Genomic DNA, 17,312 nt, shown 5'->3' on the forward strand with positions numbered 1-17,312 from the left:
CCTTTCTATAGTTACTGCTGTTTTAAAATTTCCTTTAAAATGCGTTATTTCAAAAGGTAAAGTTTTGTCCCTCTTTTTACACTGTTTTGTAAGTTGTGCAAGCTGTTTAACATGATCTGCATTTGAGCACTGCCTTAATGCCAGCATGGGTGTGCCAGAGAAATGCACATTTAACCAGTACTAGTGCAAAATAGTCTTTGACCCTTGCAGCACTATAGTAAACAGGGACACAGTAATGATGATAACTGCCACAGAAGTAGAGATTTTGATTGAAAAGGTGAATTATTCATATAAGAATAAATAATGTATTTATAAATAGTTAAAATATGTTTGATCCAGTATTGTGACAGATTCTAATGGTTTTCCGTGCGTTTTTTTACGTTTTGTGCTTCAGCTGTACCTTACAGTCTGGATACTCTAAACTGCTATAAGGAATTTAATTAATATTCAGAATAATTTAGACAAACACATATCAATTTTATTATTATTTTTTCAAATTGTACCAAATGTGTGTATCTTTAAATAGTTCAATGTTCTAATACTAACAGCACAAAACAAGATTATAATGGCTTCTTAGGCAATGCTAAACCATTCCTGTTTTTTGCCCAACACAGAGTATGTTTGAGGTCCTTACATCTGAGGCATCATACCTACGCTCCCTCAATGTCCTCATTGAGAACTTCATGGAATCGAGAGAGCTGGCAGAAACCATCATCATACGTGAGAAGAAGATCTTGTTCTCCAACATTACACGTGTGAGAGAAGTCAGTGAGAGGTCAGTTCCCTTTCACCACATCATCATTTACACTGCTAAAGTAAAAGTACTGAAAGATTGTTGGAGTTCAGGTCTAACACAGTGTGCTAGTACTTAAACAGACTTGACATTTGAATATAAGTAATTAATATAATTTTAGGTGGCCATATTCTTTCTGCTTGATTTGTTCTGAAGCAGTGTGCTAATCATACAGTGTCAAGTTAAAGCCTGGAGTCTTCTGAATGTTAAAGTGTACAATAGATACAATCACATACCCAGATGAAGTAGGAGTTTTTGTAATAGCTTAATATATGGCTAATTAATTGTTTTTAGGAATTGGTTTATTGATGCTGTTCATGTTAAGTATCAGAGCTAGCTCTTAAAAAGTGCAGAAGACATTCCCAATGGGGTGCTAATTTTAGCAGTCCCTTTCTCGGAATGTGGTCAACTTTGAAAATGGCAGCCTTGACCATGGTAATTACTATATAATAAAAATGTCTAATATGACAATGTGCTATTTTTATAAGACCTATGCAGCTACTTAAAATAGTGAAATATTTTTTGCTTTATTAGTTTCAGAGTCTATTGTGGTAAGTCAGGTGTGCTATTCAGTGGGTCACAGCAAAATAAATTATAATTACCACAACATACTATAAAGGTCTTGCACTGAGTTTGTCCCTGGTCACAAAAACTATGCTGAGAAGGATAGAGTCTTAACTGCAATACCAAAAACTGCTACAGTTATTAAAAATCCATTCATTCCTCTAATAATTATCCAGTCTTTTTAATTTAGTTCAGAGTAATAGGGGCTAAAGCCTAATATAGCAACAAAGTTGAAAAATAGGACCCAACCCTAGACAGACTTAAGCACCTCTCCTCCTCCCAAACCTCCCACAATCACTGCTCAAAAGATTTAAATTTCAATGTGTACATAACAATACCCTTAGGTAAAATGATCAAGAATCATAACTCTGTATTGAGCCCTTAGTCAGAAAATATCAGTTTAATAGTTGCATTCTATGTTTCAAATGAACTATAATGTAAATATAATTTTAAAGCAGACATTTTGTAAGATTAGATATTAAAATCCCCAGAATATGTATCATTGTTACATGTATTTATTTTATTTGATCAGTTTTGTATTGGTGATATTGGCTAAACCTACATATTAAGTTGAATTTTATAAGTGCAACCCTCTTACTTCTAGCATAAAGTACTTTTTGAGGTCTGTGTATCAGACAACTGTTTTTGTTCATCTAAGTGTTGCACACTGTTGTTTACTCTCAAAACAACTGCCATCATGCTGTTTTGAACTTGCAATGTTTGAAACAGAATTTGTCACCAGTGGGCCAAGTCGATAATTAACTCATTGCCATTTCTTTTAATGTGTAAGAGCCATAATAAGTTGGTACTTTGTGTTTGGTTGACAAGTTATTTTAAAGTGGCCACAGAATAACTTCCTACCAAGATAGCTATTTAAATGTTTGTCCACCTTGGCTCATATAGGTGGGGTTTTGTTCATGGTATTTTTATTAAGTGCTTTAGTATCTTGTACAAGCTTTGAAAATAACACAAATATCAATTGTCCTAAATTTGTATTTAGTTCAGTGGAGAGTATGCATGGATGCTTGTAGGTTTATGTCAATAAGCATCATTATCTGCTGTACCGGTCCTGTCTGTGCAATAAAGGATTATATAATTTAAATCCAAGACACTAAATGTTGTAGCTGGTTTTTCGAATCTTTTTATTTTGTTTAGTTTACTGGTCCAAAATTAATACCATCAGTGATAAAAAAGATAGGAATTTTGCATGTAAATTCAGAATTCTTATTTATGAAATTTAACACTGTACTAATTTCCGTATATGTTACTAAGGTTCCCTTAAATATAGAACTTTGTTTATTTTTTGTCCACAGGGAGAAATTTGGCTCTTTACATAAGGTCTTTAAAAAAATAAATACATTAATAGATAAATATACACATACACTTTGGTCTGAACACACACCAGAACAGCTATAAAACAAGAAAAGTAAAGAGAAAAGTCCTGACTTGGCTTTCACAGATGTATTGCTGTTGGTTTGAAGGAACCCCAATAGAGTTTCTTTTCACATTTCTACTGAATAATACTTCTAGCTAAATGTACTTAATTTGTCAACCAGAGTATGTGCAGTGTTATTCATAATGGCACTCCATTTTATTTTAATTTTGTCCTTCACTGCTACCTTCAGGGGGTTCAGAGTACATCCTATAACGGAGCTTGCTCTTTTAATTAGCTTGTTGAATAAAAGTGATATTACCAGCTCAGCATTCCACAGTGTAGAAAGTTTTACTGACCATCACTGAGTTGTAGAACATGTGAAGGATGTCACTTCCCACATTAAAGGAATGCAGTCTCCTTTCTTGTATAGTCCCTCTGTGTTCCAAGACCAGTCTAACTTGACATTAATGTCGACCCCCAAGTACTTGTATGAGTGGGCCACCTCTACATCCGCTTCTTGAATAGTGACCAGACGTAGTGGCTGTTTGGTTCAGTGAAACTCAATAACCAGTTCCTTGGTTTTGCTGATTTTAAGATGCAGACAATCCTCTTTCCACCAAGAAACAAAGTTCTACACCTGACTCCTGTACTCTCATATCCCCTTTATCAACACACCCCATAGATGCATAATCATCTGCGAATTAATGCCAACCCCAAATCTGTGCAAAGTGGTGAATAGGTAATCCCATTCAACCATATCAAATGCTTTTTCTGCATCCAAAAATAATAAGATCTCTGGTGTGTTGGACTTTATGGATGAGTACAATAGGTGTCAAAGATTGGAAGCCAGATGTTTACCTTTAATAAATCTGATTTGGTCTTGTGATATTACTGAAGGGAGCACTTTCTTAATCTTTCTAGCTAGGACTTTGGTGAGTATATTAACATCATTATTCAGAAGTGAGATTGGTCTGTATGATGCACAATGTAATAAGTCCTTATTTTTCCGTAGGAAAAACGCTAATTAATTCATGGCAAAAGGTTAGAGGTAGAATTTTATTGTCTCTGGCTTCTGTGAAAGTTGCTAATAAAAGGGGAGCTAACTTGATTGAATTTTTTTTATAAAGTTCAGCAGGGTAGCCATCAGGTCCTGGTGCTTTCCCATTCTGAAGTGAGTTTATAGTATCTAGTAATTCTGATAGAATTATAGTATAATTATCTGTCAGAATTATAGTGTCAGATTACCTAGCTGTGCTATCTGTAATGTATCAAAAAACACATTAGATTGTGTCTTGCATTCTTTAATTTGAATAGAATGTAAGGATTTATAGTAGTCTCTAAATGTATAGGTTATATTTTTATGGCCAATGATTCTATCTCCATCTGTGTTGATGATTACTGATATTGTTTTGTGAGCTTCCTGTTTGTGGATTTGTTGAGCTAAGATCTTATTAGCCTTCTCTCTGTGTTCATAGTAATGATGTTGTGATTCAAAAATTAGTTGTTCTGATTCTTTTTTGTCAAAAGGTTGAGTTCTGGTTGTAAAGCCTATCTTTTCCTAAAAAGTGTCTCATTTGGAGAACTGGCATGTTCTTGATCTATTCTGGTAATTTCACTGATTAACTCTTGAGGCCTTCTTGGTTTCTAATTTATTTTTGTGGGAGAAATAATCTGTCCTCTTAAAAATTACTTAAGAGTTTCCCGGAGTATTGAGGCAGAAATCTCTGATGATGCATTTGTCCCAAAAAAAAAAAAAAAATGCAATTTGCTTGGATATAAAGCCTGTATAGTTCTCGTTTGCTAATAACAGGGGGTTAAGAAGCCAGCTGCAAGATGAGAATGTGGGGCATAGTGACATGAGCTCCACGATCAGAGGGCCATTGTCAGACATAACAATAGCATTGAATTTGCAAGATTGAATCATTGGCAATAATTTTTATCTATAAAGAAATAATCAATTCTTGAGTAACAATAATGTACCGGTGAGAAGAAGGAATATGCTCTTAAGTATGGGTTTAGAAATCTCCATGTGTCTGATAAGTTATGATCAATTTAAAACTATGTTATTATTTTTGCAGTGTTAGATATTGTCGCCCCTGTAGCTGAGGACCTATCCAGGTCTAGATTTAAAATACAATTAAAGTCTCTGGCCATTATAATTTTGTGAGTGCTCAAGTTAGGAATCGATGCAATTACATTTTGTATAAAGTCTCTATCATCCACGTTGGGTGTGTAGATATTTATCAAAATCACTTTACAATTAAATAAATTACCCATCATATATCACCCTTCAGGATCAGATATTACATCTGATACTAGAAATGAAATAGTTCTATGAATTAAGATTCCCACTTGTCTAGTTTTCTTAGTATAGCTGGAATGGAATATTTGGCCAGTCCAGTTTCTTTACAGCCATAACTGATCCTTGCTGATTAAGTTAGTGTCTTGTAAAAATTCTATCTTGGCATTTAGACCTGTTAGGTGAGTGAATACTTTCTTCTTCTTTTATTTGTGATTAAGACCTTTGACATTCCAGCTCACAAAGTTCACTGTTTTGTCATAGAGACATTGCTTCTGAAGTTTTGTTGTCATTTTATAATCTTAAATTAAGGTTGTACGTTATTGCATATGATAGGTTTAAGCATAATTTCGAATATTGCCATGAGTTATAGCTATGAAGCCTATTGTTGTGTTGGCATTTACAATTGTGGGGATGAAAAGGATAGATAAGAAATAGCTTGCTCTCTTTCTCTCCTCTCCCAGACCCTCTGCCCCCCATTTTGCCTCCCTAAGTGAGGCTAGACCACACTTCACAAAGTCTCAGTCCTTTGACACGCCTAGAGACACAGCACTTCCAGAACAAAACAAGACCTCAAGTTGTGATGTAGAAGGAATAGAGTGGAAATATCTATTGACAATACAGTACAAATACTATAAGACTAGAATATAATCTAGAGCAGGGGTGCCCAAGACGTCGATCATGATCAGAAAGGTAGTGCAGGTAGATCGTGTTGCATTCAAAAAAATTTTTGTTAAACGTTAATCTATCATATATCCTCCCTATGGCATTTGTCACTTGATTGACATACAGGGCGGCCAGTCTGAGATCTTTTTTCTTCTAACACACTGGTCATCCCGCACACACGATCAAACACACAAGCTACTGCAAAACTCTGGCTGTGATCTAGTTAGCCTTCCAATTTATATCGACTAAAGAAGGGATTTAAAAAAAAAAATTGTTTGGGGAGGGTGTGGGCTGGATTTGGAATTGGAAAAGGATTTTTTTTTCACACAATGTCACAATCGAAGTGCGTTTGTCTGATCTGTCAATCTATCATTGCTATTCCAAAGAAGGAAAATGTGGAAAGGTACTTTCGAACTGTTCATAAAAACTACGAAACTGACTTCCTTCCGAAAAGTTATCTGAGAAAGAGAAAGGAGAGGAACTAAAATTTCAGTTAATCGGACAGCCGTCATTTTTCACTCAGCTGAATTCAAAAGCAAAGGCAGACACACCGAAGCATCGTTCCGGGTGAGTCACTCGATCATTAAGCATAAGAAGTCCTTCCAAGGTGGAGAGATGATAAAAGAGGCCTTCTTTGAGACAGATGGCTAGGGGGAAATTCCTGCTGAGATTTTAAGACTCTTGGCAGGAGAAAAAGGAGATTCTCCTTGTCATTAAACATGCAGAATACAAGCAACTTCATAACGGTCAATGGACTTGGCATTTTTTTCCCGATCTGACCAACATGTTGAATGTGCTTAATTTACAGCTGCAAGGAAAAGAGAACTCCATGCTCAATATGATTAGCTCAGTTAATCCTTTCAAACGGAAAATGCAACATCTGTCTTCAAAGCTGCAGCGCCTTGATTTGGGGAACATTCAAAACATCGCGTCAGAGCTGGAGACGCAATGGAAGGTGTGTGTACAACTTGACAGCATATGCTACACAGAGCAGATTGAAAATTGTTTGTCAAACTTTGACAGACGGTTTCAAGACTCAGCTTTACTTGAACCAATTGCTACATTTAAGTGCTATCCATTTAGGGAAGATGTTGAGGGTGATTCACCCGCATCAAAAATTGCAACACTGTTTCACCTAAAATTCCTCTACAGTGGAGGATGAGATTTTGAAACTACAGGATGACATTCAGCTGAAGTCTGGGGCTCTTGGACAGTTTTGGAACTTATTCACAGAGGAAAAGTACCCAAACATGAGGAAATGTGCTACCTCCTTGAGTGCATTATTCAGCTCTATTTATTTATGCAAGTCACCCTTTTCCCACATGAAGATTATTAAGTCCAAATACTGTAATGACTATAAATGTATTGAATTGTTATTGTGCCATAAAGGTTATTCAGTTATGCAAGGTACGACAACATAGAGAGTGATGATATTTACCTCACTTTCACTGACTGACTTCTGGGAGGTGCTTTGGGCATCATCCTGGCTTGCATGGGAACCTGGGAATAATCCCAGACAGGAACTAAACACCTTTCCTCCTGTGTCAGTTTTGTAAATTTCACTAATTGCAAAACACCATATTTTCACAAAATGTTCTAGGAAGCAAAACCTTAGCAAGTTTTCTGCAAATACACATTTGTCTGAATCTCTGGTTCATCATTTTGTGTGCACTGTGCAGTCACTGAAGATGAGCATTATACTTATCAGCATTTATAAGCATTATAATAGTGTGAATTGGTGACCTTGATGCAGAAGTCCTTATGTTTTTTTAATTAATTTCTGACTTAGTCACTATGGGACTGAATTGGTGCAGGAGATTTTTTCCACACAGAATCAAAAGTGGAACCTGGAAAGAATGACCCTGAATCAGATGTAGCCTCAATATCTGAACTCACTGAGTCAGTCCAGTTTTTGGGTTGCCTAATGCCTTTTACATATGTAACACAGGCTCCTATTGCACATATCTTTTACATTAATTTAGCTTTACTTCTGCAAATGTTATTTTTGTAAGAAAGAAAAAGGAAAGCCGTACATATTACTGGACACATCTCACAAAAGTGCACCTTTAGAGAACACAAAACAATAGGTTTCAAGTCTAGATATAACCTATATATGAGTGAGCTGTGCTATAGATGCCTTTCTGATTTAAACTGGTGGGTGTGTAGTCTTTGGAAAGCTGGCGATCTTTCCAGTGATGCTATAGGTGGATGGAAGAAAGCTGTGATGCTGGCACATAAGAATATGTAAGAATGTATCAGTTAAATGGAATAATTGTGAAATTTAGTCCCATACTGAAAAACAAGATTGTAAATGCAACTTCTTGGACTTCTTATCTGCAACATATATTTCCTCTCCTCCACCCAGACCTTAAAACGGCAATCCATTCACACCTTGGCATAGAAACATGTCTGACTGTATTTAATAAGTCAGTGAATTGGTTGCCAACTGAAATGCTCACTTAGAGTGAAAACCTCACAGTTTAGCATTTTAAGCTTACGTTCATGGTTATTGGTGAATGTATCTGTCATTCTGCATTACTGACTTATTTCATCATAAACCTAATTAAAAAGAATCTCATTCATCATGTCTTTCTAAATGTGATGAATTACCTTTATAATCTGTTCAGTGATTTTTTTTTATTGCATTTTAGCTTATTTTATTTTGATTCTTCTTTATAAAGCATCTTGAGATAGTGTGGTTTGTTATAGTATAAATATACAGAATTATTTATATTATATAAAATTAAGCCCACGCAAATATGTTCTGCTTTGCATTATTTTAAATCCCTTGGCTGTACATATTCTTAAAACGATTGCTAACTGCACACTCAATTATGGATACAGATAAGGTGGCATTCAAAACTGTGAACATCAGTGGTTCTTATTTTGTTTTTTCATTTTTATATGAGCCTTTTGTTGTGTGGAGAAATGAAATATTGACTTGGTAATTATTGTTGTGAGTATATACAGAGCTCTTAGATAAGTGGAAAATTCTAATTAAGTGCATTATATGGATATGATAAGGGGAGCAATAGTTAGAAGAAACCAATAAGGGACAAATCACATAATACATAAGTGATTTTGTTTTGTTTTTTTTTTTTTAATCCGCACTGCTAAGATCTAATTTGACTGGGAAAGTGATACTAGGCAATCAGTCTTCCAGGTGTTTGTAGTTCACAAGAAATAAAAAGAGAATCCACAAGTAAGAGCAAACATTAAATCAGGAACAAATTATGTATCATTTGTTTAAACTGGTCATATAATTGAATGACATAAGAGAGCGGGAATGATAAAACAATGGCCTTCACATTTTTTTTAAGATAATGGCATTGGGAATTACAGTTTTACTCAGTATTTTTCTATAAAGGTAAGTGTATCTGTAGTCCCTCAAAGGTATGTGTAAATTAGACACATAAATGAGTTGAACTTTTGCTAAAAATGGTCCATTGTAGTGACACAAATGTATTAGATAATTGCTAAAAGATTTTTGTGTTTCTACAGTAATTACTGGTACTGATTGTGTGATTGTGTATGTGCTGGAAGTTTTTTTTTTTTTCCTTCATCACTTTGACCACATTCTTTTCTGAATGCAAATCTTCATCCAAATCTGCTTGTAAAGATAGACAAGCAGTAAGTAGACAGTTTTACTTTATTATTAATATTTTTTTTATCTGGATATCGGCTCATTCCTGGCTTTAGAATTGTGTTTTATCTCCCAGTCTGTTTGGAAATTCATAACTGCCCTGTTTACTGACTGTACATTTTTGCATTTTTGTTTAACTTTTAGTAGCACAATCAGATAAATAATATCACCACAAAAATCCTGTATAATGTTTAAATTTAATAGCTTTTTTTGTATCCTCGAGCATTACTTGGCTGTGAAAGCCATGGTAAAAGTGTTAGTCCTAATTGTCACTCGGGCAACTGTACAAATGCGTTTTAGTAAGCGTTGGAACCGAAAATCACTTGGGCTATAAAAGTCTTGTCAGCGTAAGTCCTGAGCATTACTCAGGCAACGTTATAGGTGGGTCTTGCGTAAGTGTTACGTCTGAGCATCACATGGGCAAAGGCGTCAGTATGTCTTCTTCTCTCACCTGTAAGTATGATCACTAACCCCAACCTCTGTAATAATGACGTCTCATAAGAAATGTTTTTCAGCAGCCCAGGTGTTGCACACTCTTGCTAGTGATACAAGCAGTGATTTTGAAGAGCTTTTCATCAGTAGTGATGAGGATGTGAATCTATCCCTAGGTGGTGAAACTGAAACGGACAGTGAGCCTGAAAGTGATTCTGATGAATCTAAAAGTGACTTGCGTTTGGATGTCTGTTGACCCTGCTTCAAATAAACCAGCGCTACCTTGTTTTGATTTTATGGGGTAGCCAGGAATTAAAGTGGATTTTGACAGCCAAGATCCACTTACTTACTTGAAGTTATTCCTGTGAATTGACAGAATTTTTGTCTCGATTAATCATTATACTAAACAGTGTTGAACAAATAACCAAAAACCTAAGCAGTTTTCCTATTCAAAAAGATGGGAACTGGTAACTGCTGATAATATTTGGGCCTTTTTAGACTTTTTGATTTTGCAAGTAAAACCTGAGCAGCAATGGTACTGTTCCAAGAACAAAATTTTGGTAACACTGTTCTTTGGAGAAATTATTTCTGAGTGTAGTTTTTCACTGATTATAAAATATTTTCACTTTACTAACAATGAAGACTTTGATGAGAATAACCATCCAGCACCCAAACTAAAGAAAATTTGGGAGATATACCAGGCCATTGCAGCAAAATTTTCGAATGTTTACATTTCGTATTGAGATGTCAGCATCGATGAAAGTCTCATGGCTTATAAGGGCAGACTTTCATGTCTACAGTACATTGCGTTAAAAAGTGCAAGAATTGGCATAAAGTTGTACGAGCTTTGTGAATCTAAAAAGGGATACATTTGGAATTTGGTTCTGTATACAGAGAAAGGGACAATGTTTGATCAGAAATATAATCAGTACAGCATTGCTACGTTGTTGGTGCTGATTTTGATAGATGCTGTGATGGATCAATGTTACTGTGTAACCATGTACAATTTTTATACTTTGCCAGAGTTATTTGACATCTTTCTGAAAAGAAAGACTGACGCATATGAAACAGTGCATCCCAACCATTGTGGCATGCCTAAAGACTTTGGAAGAGCTAAATTACACAGAGGTGCACTAGTAGCTTGAAATGGAAAGGCAAGAAAGATGTTTGTCATATTAGCACTCTACTTAATGCAACTACAGTCACTGTACAAGCAAAAGGCAACAAGCAGATTATGAAGCCTTGTGCTGTGGTTGACTACAATGGCACAATGGGCATAGATTGTGCGAATCAAGAATTGACTTTCTATCCCGTTATGCAGAGGCAACAAAATAAATACTACAAAAAGATATTTCGTCATCTTGTGGAACAGTGCATTTGGAATGCATTCGTGTTATACAAAAAAAAAAGCTGGAAAAACTGTATCTCATGCAAACTTTACATGCCAGCTTGTAGAACAAATTATTGCCACACTACCACTAAAGAGCTTCGGTCAACCCAGCACATTGCAGATCAAGCCAGAGTGCCTTATTGGTAGATATTTTATGTATTATATACCTCCAACAGAAAAAAAAAAACAGAATCCAACTCGTACCTGTGCAGTGTGGTGTTCAAAAACTGATAAGTTTGGAAAGAAAATTCAAAAAGAAACACGTTATTATTGTCCCGACTGTGACGCTGGATTGTGTCTTTCACCATGCTTTAAGATTTACCATACAAAGGACTCATTTTGAGATTGCATACTATTTTGGCATCATTAGTAGTATTATTATTTTTGTTATTATTGTTAATTTCATATTATTTTTATTCATACGAGAATTTAAGCTTTTTATTGCAACCCAGTGAACATTCATGAGTCCCCAGCATTAGCCTTCCAATCCTTTGATTAAAGTTACTGATAACAAAGTCTCTTTAGAAATACTATTGTGTAGGAGAATGGCCTTTTCTTGTCAAAAGTTGTTCTAATGTCCATGCTAGAGACTATTTTACATTGAATCATCATATGATTACAAGTAAAGCACTTGCAAGTTAAAAGTAACTTGTATGTTAAACCTATGAAGACCTTTTAAAGGTCTATACTACTGCCATACATTAAGTGATCTCCTCTCTTAAAGAGCCCCAATTTCTCCCATACACTTAGTAATAACATAAAGTAAATGATGGTAAATTGGTGCATTTAGTGGGTTTCCCCAGTTACCCTGTCTCCTGCATCCTGAAGACTAATAACTAATTGTCCTAATATGTGAGAGCGTCCATGGATGTTTGTAGCAGTAAACCACTGCAACCATTTAAGTACAGGCTGAGTATACCTAATCTGAAATGTCTGGGACCAGAAGTATTTTGGATATTTTATAATATGCATAATGAAATATTCTGACACAAGTGATCAAGTAGGGAAATGCAGCCAAACAAGCTAAATGACAACTCATGTGTATAGTAATTCATATCACTGAGCTGTTGTTATAATGTGCATTAACGTGACAATAATTTTAAATCTTTCCAGAACAAAAACGTAGGTACTGTACCATGATAAATTGAGGTAAGAGCCATCAATCATAGATGTTGAACAGATTTCCAACATGACCACTTCAACACTAAGTAGGGTGTTATCTGAAAAGAAACTTTACTCCTCCTTTTCTTAAAACTAGAATGCCTGAAACCTACGAAAAAGTTGTAATCCTGGCCTACTTTAAATCCCTTCACACCTCTCCATCAGCGTCTTTTGTTTTGTAAATGTGTAGATTAGCGCAAGCAGGAAGCAGCCTGCTGTACCATCCCCCGACTTGACAGAGCTTAACTCAGGCAAAAACTTCTCCCAGCTCAAGCCAAGGCTCTCTCGCACACACACATTCATACAAGAAAAGGTCTATGCCATGGAGTACAGGCAAGATCGAAAAAAAAAAATTGTTCAAATAACAACTCATGTTCAAGTGGCATAGCGTTTTCAAATAGTGATGTTTTCTTGTATGTATGTGTGCGCGCGACGCAGAGACAGATTTGATCTCATTAAATTGGTTATTGGAATATAAAATAAACACTTTCACAAAGGTATAAAGAAACAAGTGTGCCTTTATTCACACAAACAAATTCAAATCATATTATATGATATCATCTACTGTTAAATTCTACTCCGTACTTCTAAAATTGTAATTTTTATACTGCATTGAGGATTTGTTCTGTTCTGTGTATTGTACTGTATTATATTGACCCCCTTCTTTTTGACACCCACTGCATGCCCAACCTACCTGGAAAGGGGTCTCTCTTTGAATTGTCTTTCCCAAGGTTTCTTCCATTTTTTCCCTACCGGGTTTTTTTTGGGGAGTTTTCCTTGTTGTCTTAGAGAGTGAAGGCTGGGGGGCTGTCAAGAAGCAGGGCCTGTTAAAGCCCATTGCGGCACTTCTTGTGTGATTTTGGGCTATACAAAAAATAAATTGTATTTTATTTATTCAACAAAAAAAAATGAATAATAAAAAATTCAAGTGACAACAAGATACCCAGAAGACATGATTCATCGGAGTTTGTGTGTCTGCTTATATTCCTTCAAAGATGTCTTTAACAGATAGCAACACTTTACACTGGCTGTTACAGACTGAAATCGAAGGCATATTCTTTTTGGGTGCATACACCCATCAGCAAAATACTGCCAGATCTAAACACTAGCGTGGCGAATTGTGTGCATACTAAAGTGACTATAGCTGCAGGTGAAAGTCCCATTTTAATTTATGGTGCCAAGAAGAGTTGCGTTGCAGCAGTGCATTAGCTAGCGAAAGCGCTGTGAAGAAGCTGTCTGTTGTTACAGTTCTGCCTTTGCCCAGTCTGATAGCGGTCATGGTATATCATATCTTTGATTGCCAGTAAAACAAATAGTGTTATAGGTATCATATGAAATAGGTATCAGCCATAGCACCCACTATGGGCATCGCATCTCTTGTGAACAGAATTGAGATAAATACCATCAACTCAGAGAAGGAGAGGCAAGCTCGTTGTACCACGTGAACGTCACTGAGAGAATAAAACTGAATAATAAAGAAACAAGCACCAACTTTTACAAGTAGCCAAAATTTACTATGGGTGTTAGACTCAAATCAAATATAGATTTTTATTATATTATTGTAATAACAGTAGTAATAACAATAATAGCAGCTCATTACTCAAAACGCAGAGCGCCCAAGTCATTTGGGTTATAAGGCAGTGGTTCTTACCTCTGCACCACTCAAGAACACAAAGTTCTAGTCGATTAACATTTGAACTTGGGTTTTTAACTCATTGACAGCAACATGTAAATCAGATGCTTTTTTTTTTTTTTTTGGTTATACAGTAATCCCTCCTCGATCGCAGGGGTTGCGTTCCAGAACCCCCCGCGATAGGTGAAAATCTATCTGCAAAGTAGAAACCATATGTTTGTATGTTTATTTTTATATATTTTAATCTCTTAGAAACTCTCCCACACTGTTTATAAATATTCTCCGCACAGTTATACAGTAAACCCTCGTTTATAGCGGTTGATCCGCTCCAGACAGATAAATGAATTTCCAAAAAGTAGGATTCTTTATTTATAAATCTAATATTTTCGCAGTTAGAGCATTGAAAACCTGTTTACGACCTTCTAAATAAGTTTTTTTAACATTATTAGAGCCCTCTAGACATGAAATAACACCCTTTAGTCAAAAGTTTAAACTGTGCTCCATGATAAGACAGAAATGATGGTTCTTTCTCACAATTAAAAGAATGCAAACGTATCTTCCTCTTCAAAGTGCACGTCAGGAGCGGAGAATGTCAGAAAGAGAGAAAGTTAAAGTAAACAATCAAAAATCAATAGGGCTGTTGTGTTTTTAAGTATGCAAGCACCGCAAGAAAGCGGCGCAATGAAGGGATCAATGTGAAGGTAGCCTTTCAGCATTTTTTTACAGGCGTGTCCGTATCTTCTAAGCAAACAGCCACTGTGCAAACAGCCCCTCTGCTCACACCCCCTCCGTCAGGAGCAGATAATGGGGCCAATCATACGCCTCCCTGATGGTATTGCATGATGGATAAGTATCTGCCTGTATTTCTTAGAGAGAGTGAAAGACAGAGAAAAGTAAACAATGAAAAATCAATACGGGCTGTTAGAGCTTTTAAGTGTGCGAAGCAGCGCGCGGGAAGCATATCGTATATCATTGAGGAGTTTTTTTAATATGTAATACGTGCTCTGATTGGGTAGCTTCTCAGCCATCCGCCAATAGCGTCCCTTGTATGAAATCAACTGGGCAAACAAACTGTGGAAGCATGTACCATAAATTAAAAGACCCATTGTCCGCAGAAATCCGTGAACCAGCATAAAATCCATGATATATATTTAGATATGCTTACATTTAAAATCCGCGACGGAGTGAAGCCGTGAAAGTCGAAGCACGATATAGCGAGGGATCACTGTATTTTTGAATAAAAGCACACGCACTTGTTTGATAATTGGACTAAAGTTACACACATTATACACTTCATGTCATTATTAGTATAACATGGAAAAAGTTTCTGCTTTAGGTATGTGTTCAGCATTTCTTGCCTCACATTTATTTCCTTTCATCCTACACTTACCCAGATCTTTGTAAAGACAGAATACACATGAAATGCATGTATTCCATATAACAATATACTGTATTATTTACCCAGTACAATTCCACGAAACCTCACATGCAGAAAAGAAGCTTTGGCTAGAGCTGGGAGAAGTTTTTGCCTGGGTTGAGCTCTGTCAAGGTGGGGGCTGCTTGTGCTGATCAACACATTTACAAAATTAAAGACGCTGATGGAGAGGTGCGAAGGGATTTAAGGTGGGCCAGGATTACAAGTTTTTTTTGTAGGCTTAAGGGATTCTAGTGTTAATAATTTCTGACAGGAGCTCTGAATATTTTATGAATATCCTTGTTTCTTGTTTTTTTTTGAGGATGCTTAGCCACGCTGAAGACTGTAAAACTTTTATCATTGTTGCCCCACCCTGTAGAAACACTTTTTAATCCTCAAATTACTAATAACTGGCTGCTTGCTCACCCAAGTCCATCCCAGTAGCAAACCACTACATCTTCATACTATGGCATTCTCCTCTTTTGCAGATTTCTGAAAGACTTGAAGGAACGTGTAGAAGACAGCTTAATTATTCCAGATGTCTGTGATATCATCCATTACCATAGTCAACACAACTTTTCTGTCTATATAGATTATGTTCGTAACCAGATCTACCAGGAGAAGACCTATACTTCACTCATGTGAGTACTAAGAGCTCATCAGTTAATCAGATTTTATTAATGAAGTATCTTTTTTGCACAGTTTATGCTTTAGCTCATCAGATTTAATGTTAAAAAGTGTGAAAAAAACAAATGGGTCTGAAATTTAAATGTTAACAGATTGTGAGAGTTTCCAAGCTATAATATGTACTTGCAAGGGGAACAAAAAATTCTAATCGGAAGCTCCACTGAAATAAAAATGTGACTCACCATGCATTAACAAGGCAAAAATGAATATAGAGTAAATATTGGGCTTAATGAGATGGTTAAGTTTGCTCTTAAGCTATTGTCTCTTTACAGGTGTTGCTTGCTGTAAAATGTGTGATTTTTCTATTAAATTAGCAGTACTGCCTTTTTACCAGTGAGCTTCTATTCAACCCCTTGGAAAGCCTCCCTTTTTTGCTATGAATAACACCTTTGTCAATTATTTTAATCTTATACCTGCAAAAGTAATATTAAATGCCTTAAGTTGCTATAAAAGTTTATATATATATATATATATATATATATATATATATATATATATATATATATATATATATATATATACATTGACTGTCCCAACCATCATTAAAAACTATAAAAATGGTACACTGACAAAATGTTCCTATACAGTATAATATGCTACCGTGGCTATCCATTTGTCTGTCCAGGATTTTAAATCACATGTAGCCCGCAAACCGTTTGACCTATTGACCTGCAATTTGGTACACGTATACTACATGACGTATACTATCCGCTTTGTGGTGATGATTGACCTCCAAGATTATTCCTCTTTTTATTTTTATTTTAATTTATTGTAGAATCAACTCTGCGGCGAATGCGTACAGTTCTTTTCTCATCCCTATCACCTTTGCTGTCATTTCCCCAACCTCTTCATATATTAAGTTTTCAATCTCCCTCAAGAATAATTTAAGTGCCATCCTAAGTAAAAAATTAAGGAAAAATGTACTAAGTAATTGCAACACAAACACTGACTTAATCAGTTTTAACATGAAAAGATGCTGACGAAAGAAGAGAAGAAGCGGGCTGTTAGGGTGGAGAAAAGAAAAGCTGCACAGGAAGCAGCAAGCGCATCAACCTCTGTGCAAATGAATGCTAAACGTACAGAGAAAGAAGATGAAAACTAAGAATGTTCAAGTCTAGTGTATTCACTGCATGTTATTGTGCTGTGCGCCGTTACTGGTCATGGGATAATACAGCATCAAACAAATCCATGATGTGACATCTGTGTGGAGAAACATTTGTCCAGCGACAAATGCACAAAGGCAGTAGAGTACCAT

General features: G+C 35.9%; 1 protein-coding gene across 4 annotated transcripts in view; it reads left to right on the forward strand.

The window, feature by feature from the left end:
* The window catches only part of arhgef15b (Rho guanine nucleotide exchange factor 15b), a 125,021-nt gene that overhangs the window by 63,301 nt on the left and 44,408 nt on the right, over positions 1-17,312 (forward strand). For all 4 annotated transcript variants that reach the window (XM_039747012.1, XM_039747008.1, XM_039747011.1 and 1 more), the window contains 2 exons: positions 615-775; positions 15,859-16,011. In XM_039747012.1, coding sequence (XP_039602946.1) covers positions 615-775; positions 15,859-16,011 — 314 coding nt within the window. The remainder of the gene's footprint in view (positions 1-614; positions 776-15,858; positions 16,012-17,312) is intronic.

The sequence above is a fragment of the Polypterus senegalus genome, chromosome 3 (assembly GCF_016835505.1).
Source record: "Polypterus senegalus isolate Bchr_013 chromosome 3, ASM1683550v1, whole genome shotgun sequence".
Classification (NCBI taxonomy): Eukaryota; Metazoa; Chordata; class Cladistia; order Polypteriformes; family Polypteridae; genus Polypterus; species Polypterus senegalus.